This window comes from Zalophus californianus, chromosome 7 (genome assembly GCF_009762305.2).
Source record: "Zalophus californianus isolate mZalCal1 chromosome 7, mZalCal1.pri.v2, whole genome shotgun sequence".
NCBI lineage: Eukaryota > Metazoa > Chordata > Mammalia > Carnivora > Otariidae > Zalophus > Zalophus californianus.
The window spans coordinates 118,050,113-118,067,607 of record NC_045601.1 but is presented as its reverse complement, the minus strand read 5'-3'; the positions used below and the strand labels follow the sequence as shown (position 1 = coordinate 118,067,607).

At 55.6% G+C, this 17,495-nt stretch overlaps 3 protein-coding genes across 9 annotated transcripts; 2 read left to right on the top strand and 1 right to left on the bottom strand.

The window, feature by feature from the left end:
- Nucleotides 1-749: 749 nt before the first annotated feature.
- Nucleotides 750-7,714, bottom strand: PRRT1 (proline rich transmembrane protein 1). Of its 2 annotated transcripts, none has more exons than XM_035728668.1 (5): nucleotides 7,384-7,714; nucleotides 4,922-5,099; nucleotides 3,470-3,685; nucleotides 2,657-2,842; nucleotides 750-2,512 (listed from the first exon to the last, which is right to left on the bottom strand). In XM_035728668.1, exons 1-5 carry the CDS (start codon nucleotides 7,476-7,478, stop codon nucleotides 2,336-2,338), a joined length of 852 nt encoding a protein of 283 aa, XP_035584561.1. In that variant the 5' UTR covers nucleotides 7,479-7,714; the 3' UTR covers nucleotides 750-2,335. The 2 variants fall into 2 exon arrangements, with proteins under 2 accessions (XP_035584561.1, XP_027457338.1); XM_027601537.2 differs by having other exon boundaries at nucleotides 752-2,512; nucleotides 3,470-4,008; nucleotides 7,384-7,709.
- On the top strand, nucleotides 5,071-14,021 carry PPT2 (palmitoyl-protein thioesterase 2). 3 transcript variants are annotated; one of them, XM_027601544.2, is made up of 10 exons: nucleotides 5,588-6,777; nucleotides 7,347-7,392; nucleotides 7,728-7,921; nucleotides 8,175-8,328; nucleotides 8,792-8,887; nucleotides 8,977-9,084; nucleotides 9,822-9,905; nucleotides 10,025-10,109; nucleotides 12,981-13,035; nucleotides 13,217-14,021. In XM_027601544.2, the coding sequence occupies exons 3-10, from the start codon at nucleotides 7,736-7,738 to the stop codon at nucleotides 13,358-13,360; spliced, it is 912 nt and encodes a 303-aa protein (XP_027457345.1). In that variant the 5' UTR covers nucleotides 5,588-6,777; nucleotides 7,347-7,392; nucleotides 7,728-7,735; the 3' UTR covers nucleotides 13,361-14,021. The 3 variants fall into 3 exon arrangements, with proteins under 3 accessions (XP_027457346.1, XP_027457344.1, XP_027457345.1); XM_027601545.2 differs by lacking the exons at nucleotides 5,588-6,777; nucleotides 7,347-7,392 and adding an exon at nucleotides 5,071-5,577; XM_027601543.2 differs by lacking the exon at nucleotides 7,347-7,392 and having other exon boundaries at nucleotides 5,587-6,777.
- A 146-nt stretch (nucleotides 14,022-14,167) lies between these two features.
- On the top strand, nucleotides 14,168-17,470 carry EGFL8 (EGF like domain multiple 8). Of its 4 annotated transcripts, XM_027601540.1 has the most exons (8): nucleotides 14,168-15,631; nucleotides 15,852-15,974; nucleotides 16,078-16,190; nucleotides 16,289-16,384; nucleotides 16,500-16,670; nucleotides 16,742-16,818; nucleotides 16,898-17,051; nucleotides 17,331-17,470. In XM_027601540.1, exons 1-8 carry the CDS (start codon nucleotides 15,531-15,533, stop codon nucleotides 17,405-17,407), a joined length of 912 nt encoding a protein of 303 aa, XP_027457341.1. In that variant the 5' UTR covers nucleotides 14,168-15,530; the 3' UTR covers nucleotides 17,408-17,470. The 4 variants fall into 4 exon arrangements, with proteins under 4 accessions (XP_027457341.1, XP_027457340.1, XP_027457342.1 ...); XM_027601539.1 differs by having other exon boundaries at nucleotides 14,168-15,974; XM_027601541.1 differs by having other exon boundaries at nucleotides 14,168-15,974; nucleotides 16,898-17,055; nucleotides 17,331-17,401.
- The last annotated feature ends 25 nt before the right edge of the window (nucleotides 17,471-17,495 follow it).

The window sequence follows — 17,495 nt, the reverse complement described above, 5'->3', positions numbered from 1 at the left end:
AGTAGAGTGGGGAGTGGAAGAATATTTTAAAGGGTTAAGAAATTAAAAAAAAAAAAGGGTTAAGAAATAGTGGGTATGAAAGAAAGAGACACAGACACATCCCTGACAATACTTATTTAAGGGGGGGGGGTCAGCTAGTGAGTAGGTGGTGAGGAAGCGGAAGCTGCAAATGTGAATTCTCTTTTCAATCTGTTTGGTGAGCGAAGCACGTAAGATCTGAAACGTCCAAAGGAGAGCTCACAATTTCCCTACTCCATCCCATCCTCCTCCCACGGCTCCTGTCTCAGTGGATGGCGTTCCTTCTAGATCCTAAAACCCATGAGGTCAGTGATCGCATCCCTTGTTTCAGCAGATGTCACGCCAGCATCCTGCAGACTCATGTTGTATGAATGCACAAATTCAGCATAGAACCCCGGCCTGCAGGTGTACAGCTGAAGATACTGAGTCCACTGCTTATGCACCGCCCCCACCCCCACCAGAGGCCTCCCGGTTGACCTCAGGCTAGGAGAGGGCAACTAGCTCCAGCTGGACTTTCAGAGCCTAGTGATCTCCTCCCTGGGGCTCTGCTGTGTTCTGAATGTTTGTGGTCCCTCCAAAACTCATATGTTGAAATCATAATGCATAATTTGATGGTTTTAGGAGGTGGGGTCTTTGGAAGGTGCTTAGGTCAAGAGGGTGGAGCTCACATGAATGGGATTAGGGCTCTTATAAAAGAGACCCTATAGAGCTCCCTTGCCCCTTAACCAGTAAGGATACAATGATAAGTCTGTAACTCAGAAGAGGGCCCTCACCCGACTCTGCTATGCTCTCAGACTTCCAGCCTACAGAACTGTGAGAAATAAATTTCTGCTGCTTATAAGCCACCCAGTCTAGTATTTTTGTTACAGCAACCTGAATGGATTGAGATGGCCTCCCTTAGCACTCTGCTCCCTTTGCTTTTACAGGTACAACAAACCACGTAGGGCTCTAATCGAAATTGTTTGCCACCCTCTGGCTCAAAGGCAGGAACAGCTGTAGGCAGTTGGCATCTTTTCTCTGCCACCCTGTCCCTGACCAACTTCCTCAGAACAGTCTGTCCTTTTCTCCTGATTTCCTGGAGTTCTGGGGATAGATATTGGGTCTAACTGTAAATGCTCTCTCTTCACAGCCCTAAGCCCAGTCTAGTAGGAAGTGGGAATGTGTACTAGGGAAAGAAATCCCCATCAAGAATGGACCTCATACCAGATCTCCCTGGTGGAATTCCTAAGGAGATCCCTGCCCCTGCCCCCAGCCCCCAGGGTTGTGTCTGTCTTTCTGGTGTCTTGGAGATCTGCTCCTCCCACTTTTGTCTCTGTCAGTTTTCTTTATCTCTTTCCCTTGGAAGGGAAGCTAAGGGGAGGTAAAAGGGGCAAACAAAAGAGGAGGGTCTTTGCAAGGCTGCAGTCTTTGGAATTGCGGGTGATAAATCCACTTAGTCTCTTTAATATTCTTTCAGAAATTCACACACACACTCACACACAAATCAGAACAAGGTGGGGACTGCCGAGGGGAGCGGGGAGCAGGCTGGCTCCTCCCGACGCTGGGAGGTCCGTACCCTGGGTTACCTTCTGCCCAGCTGCCCACTGGTTGGGATAGGTGGAAGGGAATATTTACAGAGAACGGGGGCTTTCGTCATCCCAGGGTGAAAGGTCCTAAACTGGGAACCTCCCAAATCTCATTCCAAAAATACCAAAAGTAGAGGTTCTGGGATTAGCAAGAAAATAGGAAGAGACCGGGGTGGAAGAGACAAAACTGTACTACGAAAAGATGAGAGAGCGTGGGGGCGTGGCTACCCCGGGGCTAGGTCCCTGCGCCAGGAGAAGGGGAGGAGTCTGTCAGTGTGGGGAGAAGCCTTATGGCCACAACCCAATCACTGGACTGAATCACCCCGCGGGGACAAAAAGAAGGCGGAGCCTGCCGACCTGGAGGCGGGGTTTTGTCGGAGCCGGGGCGGAGCCTAAAGAGGAGGCGGGGCTTTGGGGACCAGTCTCCGGCTGGGGAGCGGAGACCGAAGGAGCTCGGCTGGGGGCGCTGCATTTAGAGGCGGCGGGGGACTGGAGTGACTGAGGGCCGGGCATTTGGCGGGGATCCTGGGAAGTGGTATTTCTGGGGGTGGGGGTTTTTTCGGGGTTCCTGAGGAACTGGATTCGGAGCGTGCCCGCAAGGCGAGAAGTTCCGTGGAGGCCGAGTTTAGGATGTATCGAAATTTGGTGGCCCCAGAGGCAGGTGTGCGGGGCACCCACTGGATCCGCGGCGTGGCTGCAGAACGCGCTTGGGAGGTTGAGGGGCGCGGGGTGGGGCCGGGCCGGGCGAGTCGTTACGGGTCCCAGTAGTTCTCGTGGTGCTGCGCGGCAATGATGATGACTACGGTGAGGATAGTACAGAGCACCATGGCTGCGATACCCACCGCCAGGGAGATGAAGGAGAAGTTCCGGGCCTCGCGTGAAGCGATCTCGGCAGACACCATGTCTCCGCGGGCCAAGGCCGTGCGCACCTGCGGGGGAAGGGCGGAAGCAAGAGGATCAGAGCTGCTGCGCCCTCTGAGATGCTTCCCCCGAACATCCAGCACTCCCTTAGAACAGGAAAAACCGAGTGAGGCCGCCCTTCCCAAACGCCGCCCTCGACTCCCCCTTTGCACCTGCACGGCCTTGAAGATGGCGATGATGCCCGTCGGCCAGAAGCAGCAGATGGTGGTCAGCACCGCGATGGGCATGTAGTCGTGCGGCGGGCGCCTCGGCTCCAGCAGGGCCAACCCTGGGCCCTGGGGCGGCGGGGGGAGCGTGGAGGTTACTCCTGTTCCCCCCGGGGTCCCGCCTGTATAGGGCTGTGCAGGGAGAGGACAGAACGTCATTCCCATCCTCTCTTAGCCCACCAACGTTCTGCGTCTGGCAGAGTGGTTTTTAAGGCACCATTCTTGCACTTTGCTTCTCAAAGGAACTTATCCACTACCCTTCCAGGACACCCATGAATTCGGCGTAGGTCCCTCTCTTCTCTTGGTTGCTGTCATTACCCTGTATTCTTAGCGGTCTCCACACTCCCTCCCCGGAAGGTATGGCCCCATCAGTGCAGCCCCGGCTCACTTCAGGCCTTGTTTCTTCTCCCCAAGTATCTGCCTTCCCTACTCAGTCAGTTCCAGGTTTCTTCTCCTTTCTCCTCCTTGGTCCCCAGATTTCATTTCTTCTCCCCCTCAATCTTTTCCTTCTTTCAAACGTCCTCTGGACTTCTGTGCTCCGTTCCCCTTCTCAGACCCTGATCTCTGATCCCAACTGACCGCCAGATCCTCCCCCTCACCCCACCACACACACACATTCCCAAGCCTTTCCTCAGTCCCTCCTCTCCCTAGGCCTTGTCCTAGGAACCTGCCCGGTCCCGTGGCCCTGTTTCTCTATCCCACCAGCCCCCAGTGTGTCTCCAGCCCTTCCTCCCGGGACCCTGTCCACCCTGTACTCACCGTGCCCACCGGGTAGACCGGCACGTAGGCAGTGCAAGGCTGCAGCTGTAAGGGGTAGCCGGGGGCTACATAGCCCCCCAGTGGCAGCGTGCCTACCGCCCCCGTGTGCGTGGGCACCACGAAGCCCGGAGCCTGGGCAGTATGAGAGGGCGCTGGCGGGGGCGGCGCGGCGGCGGCTGGCGGCGGCGGGGGCAGTGGGCCCTCGAAGCGAGTCTCCTGCAGGTAAGGGTCGGGTGGCATGCGGGGCAAGGTAGCGCAGCCGGGTGGGGGCGCCCCGGCGGCCGGGCCGGGCGGGGCGTGGTGTGGTGGCCGCGGCAGAGTGGCGGAAGATGAGGGACCGCGCTGAGCAGTGGCCGCGGAAGAAGCCAGGCCGCCTGCCCCTAAGCGCGGGAGGGTGGCGGTCCCGGACTGGTGGTAGTGGTGGTGGTGGTGGTGGTGAGAGGAAGGGGCTGCCTGTGGGGGAGGGGCGGGGGGTTCGGCCGGGGGCTGGGGGGCATTATAGGGTGGTGGAGAGGTGTGGGGGACTGAGTCTGAGAGGCCTGGGGGTGGTGAGCGGAGGAGAGGGTATGGGGACAGAGACAAGACAGGCAGAGAAGAGATAAGGAAGGGGGTAAAGGGGAGACACAGAGGGCCAGGGATGGAGAAAGATAATGGGAGAGACAGAGGAGACAGGTGAGAAGCCATCTCTTGGTCTTGGGGCAGGAAAGGGGTTGTATCTAGGCCATCTGTCCCCCCCCTTCTTTTTTTCAATCTAGTTTTGAGGTCGCAACTCTCCTCCACTCTTCTCCATCTACAGCAATGTGCCCATACCTAGCTTTCACTGGCCACCCAAGCTACGGCTGCCTTGGGCTTGCCCATCTGAGCTAGTCCTGTGTGTGCACATGTGTAGACATGCAACACTGTGTTAACATTTGCTCAAGTCAACAGTTGTATAAACACATGTGCGATGACATATTCCACTCTGCCTTCTTGTCCTGGGGCGGGGTGCCCTAGCCTCTCTGGGAATCCCAGTCAGTTCCTCTTTTGGGGCAGATAAAGAAGGGTCTTCTGGATTTCACTCCCCTGACAACCTCCATCTGATCATATCTTTATATATCTCCACTGGATGTCTCCATGCAAGCCAGTGTCATCTGTCCATCTGTCACTCCCAATGATGCTATCCCTGCAGTACCTGGCTGATGCTAGGCCACTCTGTACTTCCCTCACCCTTTCAACCTGTCCCCTTTCCGTGTTGCTGGCAAGGGGATGAGGGCTGAGATTGGAAGGAGGAAAGGAAGAGAAGGGAGGGATATAGAAAGAGAAGGGGGATGGGGGGTTGAGAGCTGGACAGAAGGGGAGTGAAACAGAATCAACCCCCCCCCCAGGGGTAAGGGAGGGAGGGGGTTGGGGCCAAGGATGGGGGGAAGAGTCTGGAGATGGTGGAAAGGGCAGGTTTTGTTGTTGTTTTTTTACCTGACTTTTCCGATGACATGCCTGTGGTCTCGCTGGGACAGGGTCCCTGTAGCAGGAGTCGGGGTCCCTGGCTGGCGTCGGAGTCTCGGTGTGCAGATTGCGCAGCCGGCAGCAGCACAGAGATGGAGAGATGAAGACAGCGGCGGGGGGCGGAGGGAGAGCAGGGAGGGGGGGGGAGCTTAAAGGGACCGAGGAGAGGGAGGGGGAGAGTTTCCGAGGTACCCTCACTCCGTCTCTCCTCCTCTCACCCCGGCATTCAAGCCCCCAGTTTGGGCTCCCTTGGAGTTGTCATGGAAACAGGGAGGCAAGTAAGACCAGGAAGGGCGGGTGGGACCAAGGGAGGGAAGGAGGGAGGGAGAATTCTCTAGAGTCTTCCCCTCTAAGACTGGCTGTAGTGATTATATCGTGGGAGGAAGTGAGCAGGTGTTCAGTGGATTCAGTACCCCAGTCCCCACCGGATCTGGTTCACCCTAGTCAGGGGCCCCCCTCCTCAGCTTCCCTCAGAGTCCCTGAAAGTTCTCAGGATCTTCTTCCAAATCCTTAGCTCTACTTTCCCCCACTTTAGGAAAGATAACTGTGTATGAGGGAGAACTGCAGAGCTGAGACCTGCGATGGCTTGAAGAGTTCCCAGGGTTATGGCCTGGGGTGAACTGCAGGTAAAGTGGGGGGCTTGGGTTTATAGTGGTTCAGCGGGAGTTGGGCCTGTGGCTGGGGCAGTGGGGGTGGGAGGACAGAGAGGAAGCTTGGGGGATACGGAGATACCTTTTCCTCCAGGGTGAAGGAGCTGAGCACTTTGGGAGAAGGAGGGGATGGATCAGCTCATTTCTGGCAACTCTGTTTTGGGAATATGTGCTTGGTCTCCCTTTCCCCCTTTGATAATTGGGCTTCTTAGAGTTCCTGGGCGCGTCAGTGTTCAGATCTATTTTTTAAAATCCAACCCACCCACCCACCACCCCTGCCAAGACGCGAGGCCACCTCCTGAATCGACAGGAGTGTGTGGTAGTGGTGGGGGGGGGGGGTCGGAGCACAGCTGTAATTCCGGTCCTTTATTTGTTCGTCGTATCTTGGGAGCGCTTATATAGGGAGGGAAGGTGAAGGTAGGCAGTCTACTGAGACTTACAGGAGTTGGGCTTTTTGCAAAAACACAGTCCCCGGCCTCCAGCTTCAGATTAGTCCTCCCCATCCCCCGCCTGAGGCAGTCGCCCTCCCGGGCTGTGTCCTTCCCCTCCGCGTCCAAGCGGAGCCTACAGAGCTGAGGCCCTCGCCTGGACCAGTCCCAGGCTCCAGACATTTAGGTCACGGCCCCAAACTGGTCGTTCTAGTTTCCAAGGCGTTCGGGTGCGCTCCTGACCCCCTACCGCCACCCCACCCTCACATCACATACCCCGGGGCACAAATCGGTTTTATTGAGACTTTAGACCTGCAAAGACCTTGTGAATAGAGGGAGGGATTCAGACAAGCTTCGAAAACCTTTTTCCTCAAGGGAAGCGCCTTTAAATGCTAAGTAAAAGCCCACCCAGGTATCGGGAAGGGGTCACAGGCGGAGGTGCCGGGCGCCTGGAGCTCGGGGGTCTGGACACGGTGCGAGGGTCTGCGTCGGAAGCCGCCCACAGGAGCTCCCAGCTAAGGGCAGATTGTGGGGGTCCCTCAAGTTGAAAGACGGGTGGAAACCACGCGAGCGTGAGTCAGCGCTGCCCCGGGGGCCCTCCGCCCCTTGGAGGTGGGTCGTATACCGGGCGCGGAGTAGAGTAGGCCAGGAGAAACTGGGCCAGGCTGCACTTTTAGCTCGAGGGGCCTCGAGGACTCTTCGCGTCCCTGGACACAAGGGCACTACACGCACTTCATAATGAAGAGTTGTAAGACGCTGACCTGGGGCCGGCCGGCGGGCGGGTAGGGGTAGGGTGGGGTCCGCCTGGGCTGGCTTCAGCCCTGATCCGGCGTAGGACGAAATGCGGAGGGCTGCTTTTCCCCGGTCTATTCCCCAGCGCCCTCCCCCCCACCCCCCACCCCCCACCCCCCACCCTGGGGGAAAGAGAACTTCATGTTCCGCAGCGGAGCTGGACGCCTGAATTGGGGGAATTGGGGCGAATCACGGCCAGGAAATCGGACCCTCGGGTCGCTGGTGCAGCAAGGCCTGGACTGGCCTCTCGATTCCCAGGATATGTTTGCCGCTTCTTCCTCTCCCCGCGGGCCTAAATGGATCGCTCTGCCTGCTTCCTCCCCCGCTCCCGGAAGGCAGTGGAATGTTCCATTGCCCCTCCGGTCCCGGCCTGCGTTACAGGGGACGCGGGCACGGTTGCCAGGGAAAGCCCCGGACGTGACGGCGAAGCGCGACCCCCTAGCAGCCTCCCCTCTCCCATCCGTCATTCCCCTGCGCGCGCTCTCCTTACACCCTTCCCCTCCCCCCCCGCGGGTTCCAATCTAGGGAGAAGTAACTAGCAGGCGGAGCCAGGCTCACGGACCTAGGCCAGGTGGGAGCTTGCATTCTCCAGGAGCCTGCGCTGCTGCTCAGGGGTCTTTTCTTGCAAAACCCAGGGTCGTGCATGGCTGGGATCATGCATTAGGAAGATCCTGGGCCTAGGGACTGAGTCCCCGCTGAGTTGGGGGCGGGGTTTCGGGTGCGTGTCCGTGCGTCGACGTGTAGGGGGGTGTGTTTCTCTGCAGCCCTGAAGTAAGTTCAAAGCGGGCTATTTTGTGACCTGGACCTAGTGTGAGCACGGGCGGGAGGTGTCGAATGCCGGGCGTCTGCTCCGAGGGGAGAGCGTGTTGCCATCTGTCTCACAGGCCCTCATCGCCCCCTTCTCAGGCGGGAGCATGCTGGGCCTTAGGGGGCTGCGGCTCTCCCCGGCGGGGATCCTGCTCCTGTTGCCGTTCCTGCAGCCGCGGCTGCTGCCCGCGGCCCCCGCGCCCCATCGCGCTTCCTACAAACCGGTCATCGTGGTCCACGGGCTCTTTGACAGCTCATACAGCTTCCGCCACCTGCTGGAATACATCAACGAGGTCTGGCAGGGGAAACCCGGTTGTGGGGCGTTGGAGGCGTCTGTAGTGACGGGGGGGAAGGAGAATGGGGAACTGAAAGCTGCCCTTCTGGGCCTGCTCTGTTCCTTGAGGAGCTGGTGCCGGCGTTGGGAGAGTCGAGGGATGAGTTGCCGGGTTCTAGCAGGGCGCAGTAGGCATGTGGACGCTGGCCGGGGGGCGGTGTGGAGGGGATTCATAGTCCATCCCCTGTTGCAGCATTGCCCCCTTCCCACAGACACACCCTGGGACTGTGGTGACAGTGCTCGATCTCTTCGATGGGAGAGAGAGCTTGCGACCCTTGTGGGAACAGGTGCAAGGGTTCGGAGAGGCTGTGGCCCCCATCATGGCAAAGGCCCCCGAAGGGGTGCATCTCATCTGCTACTCGCAGGGTAGGCGCCCTCCCCTTCCCAACTTCTAAGCCCTATCTGAGGCTTGATCCTTATCTGAGGGACACTTCCTAGTGTCCCGTTTTCTGAACCCCGATGTTCCAGCCAGAGCCCTAGTACCTGAGACCTACTTTTCTGACTTCCCTCAGCACCTGGGTCTTATCGCTCTGTGTCCCCAGTGGGAGGGAGGCTTCCCCAACTACTGCTCCCTTTTGCCATTACCCATGGTTCTTGGACATAAGGGATAATGGGACAGTAAAAAGCACCCTACAGTTAAGAGTCAGAAGACCCAGAATCTAATTCCGGCTCTGTCACGTACATGACGTGTAACCTTTTGCCCCAGGGTGTGCCTGCTTTCTCTGGGCCTCAGTCTCCTTACGGACTTGTTGGGGGGGGGGGGGCGAGTGGGGAGGCTGTTGGCCTAGCTGTGCCTGAGTCTCAGCCTAATGTGGCATTCTGTTTCCAGGGGGCCTGGTGTGCCGGGCACTGCTCTCCGTCATGGATGAGCACAATGTGGATTCTTTCATCTCTCTCTCCTCTCCACAAATGGGACAGTATGGAGGTGAGTGGGGATGGTGGGCTCTATAGGGGGCCCCGAGGTTTGGGGACACAGAGGTTTGGGGCCACTGGACACTGCTGTTCTCTTGCCAGATACGGACTATTTGAAGTGGCTCTTCCCTACCTCCATGAGGTCTAACCTCTACCGGATCTGCTATAGCCCTTGGGGCCAGGAATTCTCCATCTGCAACTACTGGCACGGTGAATAGGGGATGCCAAACTGGGGTCTGCATGGAGGGGGCACCCTAGGGGTGGGGCCTGCTGCTTCCCTGTACCATAACCAACAGCGGTGATGCTGAAGATAGTTATTTACATGTATTGAGCACGTACTATGTGAATAGGGACTGTTCAGAACACTTTATGTGTATTACCTTATTACTTCAGAGTGTAGTCTGGGGCAGGGGTCAGCAAACTTTTTCTTTAAAGGGCCAGATAGTAAATATTTGGTTGTGACTGTTTTCCTTACCTGTAAAATAATAATATAGTATCTACCCTATAGGGGGTTGCAAAGATTAAATACATTAACGAACTTAATGTACTTTGAACAGTACGTGGCATCATAGGTGCTGGGTAAAGGTGTTTGCTGTAGTGTTTACAATTATTATTGTTGTTACTGTTATATTAGTATTCACCTTGTCTATTATTGTAGTCCCCTGATTGGCCTTCCAGCCTCTGGTCTTGCCTCTTTGCCCTGCTTCTCTCTCTCTTTTTTTTTTTTTAAAGATTTTATTTATTTATTTGACAGAGAGAGACACAGCGAGAGAGGGAACACAAGCAGGGGGAGTGGGAGAGGGAGAAGCAGGCTTCCCGCAGAGCAGGGAGCCCGATGTGGGGCTCGATCCCAGGACCCTGGGATCATGACCTGAGCCGAAGGCAGACGCTTAACAACTGAGCCACCTAGGTGCCCCTCTGACTCTCTTTCTGTTGTTTGTACCTAGACCCCCACCATGATGACTTGTACCTGAATGCCAGCAGCTTCCTGGCCCTGATCAATGGTGAAAGAGATCATCCCAACGCCACAGGTGAGACCCTAGGCTCCTACCTGGGTCCCATTTTCTGCCTCTCTGACCCCCTATGTTTCCCTCTCCAGCCTGGCCCGACCCCTGTGACTGACTCAAGCTCTTTTCTTCCCACTCTTCAGCATGGAGGAAGAACTTTCTTCGTGTGGGCCGTCTGGTGCTGATTGGGGGCCCTGATGATGGTGTTATTACCCCCTGGCAGTCTAGGTAATAAGGGACTGTGTGGCCTGAAGATGGGCTAAGGACATCCCCCAGCCCCCCACAATTTTCATCTCAGGCCTGAAACTGGCCTGTACCTCCCCCTGTCCAGTTCATGCCCCACCCTCCACGGATCCTGTCACTCAAGACCAAAACGTGGGAGTCATCCCTCAACTCCTTGTATCCAGCCAGTCACTAAGGCCTGCAGACTCTGCTTCCTCTCCATCCCTAAACCCTTGCTTTGTTAAAGCTTTTAACTTTCAGATAATTACAAATTCACAGGAAGTTGCAAAGATAGTTTATTTTTTTATTTTATTTTTTTAAAGTGTTCATTTATTTATTTGACAGAGAGACAGTGAGAGAGGGAACACAAGCGGGGGAGTGGGAGAGGGAGAAGCAGGCTTCCCGCTGAGCAGGGAGCCCGATGCAGGGCTCGATCCCAGGACCCTGGGATCATGACCTGAGCCGAAGGCAGACGCTTAATGACTGAGCCACCCAGGCTCCCGCAGAGATAGTTTAGAGAGGTCCTGGGTATGTATCCTTCATCCGGTTCCCCCCATGAGTGCATCCTATGTAACTACAGCACAATATCAAAACCAGGAAATTCTCATTGTAGGATGTGTGTGTATAGTTCCATGCCATTTTATGTTTCTTACCAACTCTTTTACGTACCTGGGCTTCCGTAATAGCCTCCAGCCCTGTCCTTTCCATCCTGTTCCTCAGGAAAATCCATGGCTCCATTGTGCTATGTGTGGGCCTCTGTTGCAGATCATCATGAGTGATCTGAAATGTCACCTAAGCTACTTTAGTCCTCAACAAGTATTTACTGAGCACTGTATGTATGTCCAGGCACTTTTCTGGGCCATTGGGATGCAGCGGTAAATGAAAGAGAAGTCCCTGCTCTTACGTAGCTTATGATCTAGTAGTGCAGGAGACAGATAATAAATGTAAACATACATGTCAGATGGTGGTAAGAGAAGGCAGGGGAAGGGATTGGAAGATGACTGGAGCCTTTGTCAGACGGTGGCCAGACAAGTCCTGGAAGAGTTGCCATTTGAGTAGAAACTTAAGTGAAGGAAGGAGCTGTGCAACAATCTGGGGGGAAAAACGACTCAGAGAAAGGAATAGCATCCACAAAGGTCCTGGGGCAGGTGTGAGGAATAAGGAAGCCAGTGTGGCTAGAGTGCAGGGAGCTGGGGAGAGGGTGGGAGATGAGATGAAATGGGTAGCAGGGAGCCAATGATGTGTAGCCTTTGTAGGGCAGTCAGGCCCTTGATTTTTCCCCCCTAAAATAAACAACATAAAATTTACCATTTTAAGTGTACACTTCAGTGGCATTCAGCACATTGACATTCTTGTGTAACTGTCACCATCATCCATCTCTAGAACTTTTTTTTTCTTCCCAAACTGAAACTCCATAGCCATTAAACATTAACTTGGGGCGCCTGGGTGACTCAGTCGGTTAAGCGTCTGCCTTCGGCTCGGGTCATGATCCCAGGGTCCTGGGATTAAGTTCTGCATTGGGCTCCCTGCTCAGTGGGAAGTCTGCTTCTCCCTCTCCCTCTGCTGTTCCCCCTGCTTGTGCTCTCTCTCTCTCTCTGACAAATAAATAAAATCTTAAAAAAAATAAACATTAACTCCCCATCCCTGCTTCCCCCCCAGCTCTTGGCAGCCATAGCCCTTGACTTTTTATTTTGAGTGAGATGGGAAGGCTTTGGAGGGTTTTTAATGAAGGAGTCATGGACGCCCATGGATGGGATTTATTCTATCTCATTTTACCTCCACAACCCTCTGAAGATAGTAATATAGCACCTTTTGTATGCCAAGGCACTCTTCTAAGTACTTTTCAAATAAACCTTATTTAGTCCTCATAGAGCCAGTGACTGGTGAAGTCAGGCTATCTAACTTAACCATGGGGCTTCACTTCCTCTCTGCAAAGAAGTATTTTTAGATAGGACAAAGAGAGTAAGTAAGATGCTCGGCCACACACAGTTGGGAGTGTGCGGCAGAGCTGGAGTTCAAATCCAGGTCTGTGTGCCCCTGCTGCTCTCCTACACCCTTACCCAGTAATGTTTGTTCTTCATGGCCAGTGCCCACTCATGGCCCATGTCATTAAATAGTACTTTTGAAAAATTTAAGACCTTTTTACTTTGGAATAATTTCATACTTGATAAGTTGCCAAAGTACTGCAAAAACAATCTTACGTGTTCTTCACCTAGACTTTCTGAATGTTAACATTTTACCATGTTTATGCCCTCATCCATTCTCTGTAAACATACACACGGGGTCTAGGTGTGTTTGTGAACCGTTTGAGAGTAGGTTGTAGACATGAGGTCTCTTTATCCCTGAAACTTCGGTATGTCAGTGACTGTTTCCTGTGTATAGGACATTTCTTACATAGCCACAGTACAGTGATGAAAGTCAGGACTTAACATGGATAGGCTACTCTATAGACCTGATTCAAATATTTTCCAGTTGTCCCCATAGGGGGAAAAAAAGATCCACTGCAAGATCCAACCTGGGATCATGAGTCCCAATTACTTGTCCTGTCTTTTTAGTCTTTGTTTTTTTTTCTGGAATACTTCCTCAGTCTTTGTCTCTGACATTGAAATTTTTGAGGTGTATGAACCAGCCATTTTGTAGAATGTCCCTCAGTTGGGGTTTGTCGGCTGTTGCCTCACGAGTAGATTCAGGTTATGCATTTTTGATGGGACTCTGTAGAAGCCATGCTGTAGCCTCTGTATCACCTCATGAGGTACAGGATCCCCATTTTGAGTGTCTTCCTTGCTGCCATGAGTTCCTGAAGTCCCCTAGCCTACCTTGATTTTCTCCACCTCTCCTGATAACCTCCTCCCCTGCCCACCCTCAATCTCTTTGTAGCTTCTTCGGTTTCTATGACGCAAATGAGACGGTCTTGGAGATGGAGGAGCAACCGGTGAGCCCCCTGGGATTCCTTCCCCTTTCTTCATGCACTGCCCCACCTCTGTAGCCCTCCTTGCCGCCGACCCTTGAGAGCGGAAGGGTTCACCCTGTCGGGAGGGGACCTGGGACACCAGCAGGAACTCATTTTGTTTCTCCGTCTGTCTGTCTCCTGTGACCCTTCGCCCACCCTGAAGGTTTATCTGCGGGATTCTTTTGGGTTGAAGACTCTCTTGGCCCGGGGAGCCATTGTGAGGTGTCCGATGGCTGGGATCTCCCACACGGCCTGGCACTCCAACCGTACCCTTTATGAGGCCTGCATTGAACCCTGGCTCTCCTGAGGATGTCCTCAGGGATCCCCCAGGAACTCCCCAGCCCAGAGACCAAGCGGTGGCCTTGGAAAGCAGATGTCAGGCTCCGGTGTGCCTGTGACCACCCCATTGCTCCCACACTGCCCGCACCAACTGGGGCTCCCAGGATCCCTTCCTCTTCTCCTCTGTGAATGACGCATCCTGGTCTCCCGCACCTCATGTCTGGGGTTTGCTCCGTGCTCTCTCACCCTCCCAAGGCCGAGGCTGGGAAGAGAGAAACCAGGTTTTGAACTTGCGGTACTCTGCTGCTCCTCGGTCTCGGGCTGTACCGGAGGAGAACCCGGCCCCTGCCCGCTGCGGGGGTCTCCTTCCAGGCCACTCAGGTCATTTTTAGCTTCTGTTCTCCCCATGTTCCCTTTTCCTCAGCCCTCCCAACTCCCAGGAAGGACTACCCATGAGAGTGGGGTTCTGAGGCTCCCCTATGGGGACAGTTCCGTTCTTGAAATGTCAGTGTTGGGGATTATCTATGGCCTGTGAGGCCCATCTCAGGTTTGGGGATCCCCCCAGTCCCTATGTTCAGTGTTGGGGTACCCCCTGGGAGCCTAGTTTCTTTGAGGCCCCAGCCCCTCTTTTAGCTACCATTGAATGGGTGTTAACCCTGTATTAATGGAAATAAAGTTCCATTTCTTCAGTGTGGCTTGGCTCATTTCCAGGTGAGGGGGACCTGGCTCCCCAAGGAGGGTGGGGATGGAGAGTCTGAGGTCTGGGTGCCCGGATGCCTGGTCTGGGGTGGGACCCCCTTGGTGTTTCCGCTCTCTAAATGCCCATTCTGTGTGGGTTCCTGATTCTCTGTGGGTTCTTTCCTGCAGAGGACAATTCTCTTCCTGTCCCAGCCTAAGCTTGGGGGGCTGAGCCCAGGGCTCCAGTGGTTTGTGCCCCAGCCTCATGGGTGGAATGCGCCTGCCACCCCCAGGCTAGACGAGGGGGCTAAGGGTCAGGGTGGGCATTCGTTGTACCCCTTTTCGACCTTTGTAGGCCACAGTTGGGTGAGGGGCTGGACAATGAGCCTCCTCTTCCTTGAAAGAAGGAATTTTGGTGGAGACAATAGGGCCCTGTCTACTCTCGCATGGGGGGTGGTGGCTGACTCAACTCTGCCCCCCACCCCAGGCCCTAACAAATGTCATCAAGAAACGGGGAAATTTCCCCGTGGTGCCCTGGGCTGTCCCCCTGCCGCCCTTGGCCTTTTGTGACGACTTGCCCTCCTTTCTTTCTTCAGCTGGTCTTGCCTCTTCTCCCATCACCTGACCCTGCTTTTCTCTGCCAGTTCTGTCTCCCTGCCCCCCACTTCTCCCCCAGTCGGTGTTGGGATGAGGGGTGTGGCAAGGGCCAGGGGTACCAGTGGTGTTACAGAGCCAGTAGCCTCTGCTGATTTGGGGAGTCCAGAAATAAGGGGCCTCAGAGGGTTGGAAATTTACTTCTAGGGGGCCCTTCGCTGGGGTGGTGGTGAGGGTAGTGGGACTTGGAGCCCACTGAGCGGATCAAGCAGGAACTATGAAGGCTTGTGGGAGGGGGCAAGAATGGGAGGATTTTGTCTGGCCCAGCCCCTCCTCTCCTTCCCAGCCTGCCCAACCCGCCCACCAGTCTGAGCTGCTGCTGCTGAGGCTGGTCTGCTTGAAGTCTCCCGGAGAGAGGGAAAGACAGGTGGGGAGACCATGTCAGTGGGGGAGGAGCCTTAGAATGAGTGTGAGTTGTGTCCGTGTTGGAGGTAGTAGGGATGTATTTAAGGTGCATTTTCTAGGTGCATGGTTTTGGGTGCGAGGGGGTGTAATGGTGAATATCTGAGGCTTCGAAGATAGAAAACTTAAGACAGAAGAGGGCATGTTACAGATAGGAGGGTCCTGGGGGAGAGTTAACTGTGTTGTGCAGAGGGGAGGTGGAGGGAGTGTGTTGGGGTGTGCCCTTGCATGATGCTGCGGGGACCGTGTGCGCTGAACGAAGGGGTCACGTTAAATGTACATGCAGGTGTAGACGATGCTGGTGGCTAGTGCAAGTGTGTACAAATGAACGTGCTGACTCCCTTAGAGGGCACTAGCCGACTGCTCTTGGAGGGGCTGGAGCTGGAGAGCTTACAGGAGAGGGGAAGGGCCTCCATTAACCTCTTCTTGCCTGCAGCCTGCAGAGTTTGGAGTCAAGGAGAATCATGGGGTCCAGGGATGAGCTGTACACTCTCTTAGGCGGACTCTCGTTCCTCCTGCTACTGATGTCAGTCCAGGGGGCCAAGGGTGGATCCCTTAAAGAGAGGTGATGACAGAGGGGGCGGGGGCAGGTATGAGGTCTTCAGGAAACCGGCTGGGGATGGGACTTCAACAAGTGGCAAAACCATGAAGTTTAGAATGGGGGTGGGGCTGTCACCCCCAGGGAGGGTGGGCCCTCAGTGGAGCCTTGAGGGGAGGGGGATTCCTGGCCCCCAGGGCCTGGCCCACTCAGTGTCTGTCTCTCACCTTCTCCGGCCTGGGTGCAGTCAGGGGGTCTGCTCCAAGCAGATGCTGGTGGTCCCCCTCCACTACAACGAGTCCTACAGCCAACCAGTGTATAAGCCCTACCTGACTGTGTGCAATGGAAGGCGAATCTGCAGCACCTACAGGTGAGGGTTAGGGAGCCTGGACTCTGCAAGTCTTTCAAGAAGAACTTCAAGAACCCAGACCAAAGCCCATAAACCAACGTTCAGAGCCAGGCCTGTATTCTAGGACCACATACCGAGTGGCGTGGAGGGAGGTGAGGAGGGAGGTGCCGCAGACCCACGTTGTGTGCTGCCAGGGCTGGAAGAAGCGGCATCCGGGGGCGCTCACCTGTGATGAAGGTGAGACTGGGTCTTCCCAGGCCTGGGGACGGGGCGCGCTGCAGAGCTGGGGAGGCTGGCTGTTGGTCCTGTTTTGAACCGCCCTCCTGCACCCACAGCCATCTGCGCCAAGCCCTGTCTGAACCGAGGCGTCTGTGTCAGGCCAGAGCAGTGCGAGTGCGCCCCGGGCTGGGGTGGGAAGCACTGTCACGTGGGTGAGTGGCCCCCCCCCCCCACCCCGTCCCCACCTCCAGCATCGCCAGGACCTCACCACCCTCGGGGAACCAGCTCGCCCCCACCCTTTAGCCCTCTCCTCTTTCCCTTAACTAGACGTGGATGAATGTAGGACTGGTGTCACCCTCTGCTCGCACCATTGCATCAACACGGCAGGCAGCTTCACCTGCCGCTGTCCCCGAGGTCTGGTGTTGGGCCCAGATGGGCGCACCTGCACAGAGGGCACCCTGGAGCCCCCAACCGGTGCCAGCGTCCTCAGCGTGGCGGGTGAGTGGGAGTATGGGTGGCGGCGAGGGCCTGGGCTCGACTAGGCAGTGGGTGACACTCTTTTGTCTCAGTTCGGGAAGCAGAACATGAGCGCGTCTTGAGGCGGGAGATCCGGGAGCTGCGAGCGCGCCTAGAGCGGCTGGAGCACGTGAGTGGAGATGGGGGCCAAGCCCTCCCGGCAGGGTGTGTTCCACCCCAACACTCCTGAGGTGTCTCTTCCTTTGTAGTGGGCTGGTCAGGCTGGGGCCTGGGTCCGAGCTGTGCTGCCCATGCCACCGGAAGAGCTACAGCCGGAAAAGGTGGCAGAGCTATGGGGCCGCAGTGACAGGATCGAGTCTCTCAGCGACCAGGTGCTGCTGCTGGAGGAGAGGCTAGGCGCCTGTGAGTGAGTCCTCCTGCCCTTCTCTGCTTGAACCCTCATCGCCCAATAGCTGCCCCCAGCTCTCCGAGACACCTTTCCCTAGATCGCTTTTCTCTTTTCCCCAAGCCCTTCCCCAACACTTCAGTCTTCCCATACTGTCCCTAGATATCCACACTTCACCCATTCTTCTGGTGCCCTGTCCCCAGTCCACTTATTGTTGGGTGAGAGTCTCTCCAGTGCCCTGGTAGCCCCAGAAGTCTACAGCCAATGTGTCTGCTTGCTTCCTTGTCATTCACCAGGCTCCTGTGAGGACAACAGCCTGGGCCCAGGCCTCAATGGGCCAAAAAGGAACCTCTCCAGAGCTCCGGTCCCCTAATTTATACAGAAACTGGCCCTGCTAATCCTGTGGGATCGGCCAGGTGGGGAAGTGCAGATAAGGTTATCTGCCACTAAGAAGCAATGAG

Excerpts from the sequence above, each read along its gene's own strand:
- PRRT1 (XM_027601537.2), bottom strand. Across the intron at positions 2,843-3,469 it reads CGGTCTACCCGGTGGGCACG|CCCTATACAGGCGGGACCCC; the intron begins GTGAGTACAGGG and ends CTCCCTGCACAG. Across the intron at positions 2,513-2,656 it reads CCATCTTCAAGGCCGTGCAG|GTGCGCACGGCCTTGGCCCG; the intron begins GTGCAAAGGGGG and ends CTTCCCCCGCAG.
- EGFL8 (XM_027601539.1), top strand. The coding sequence starts at position 15,712 with ATGAAGTTTAGAATGGGGGTGGGGCTGTCACCCCCAGGGAGGGTGGGC. Across the intron at positions 16,385-16,499 it reads TGGGAAGCACTGTCACGTGG|ACGTGGATGAATGTAGGACT; the intron begins GTGAGTGGCCCC and ends TCCCTTAACTAG. Across the intron at positions 16,671-16,741 it reads CAGCGTCCTCAGCGTGGCGG|TTCGGGAAGCAGAACATGAG; the intron begins GTGAGTGGGAGT and ends CTTTTGTCTCAG.
- PPT2 (XM_027601543.2), top strand. Across the intron at positions 7,922-8,174 it reads TGCTGGAATACATCAACGAG|ACACACCCTGGGACTGTGGT; the intron begins GTCTGGCAGGGG and ends CCCTTCCCACAG. Across the intron at positions 13,036-13,216 it reads TGGAGATGGAGGAGCAACCG|GTTTATCTGCGGGATTCTTT; the intron begins GTGAGCCCCCTG and ends CCCACCCTGAAG.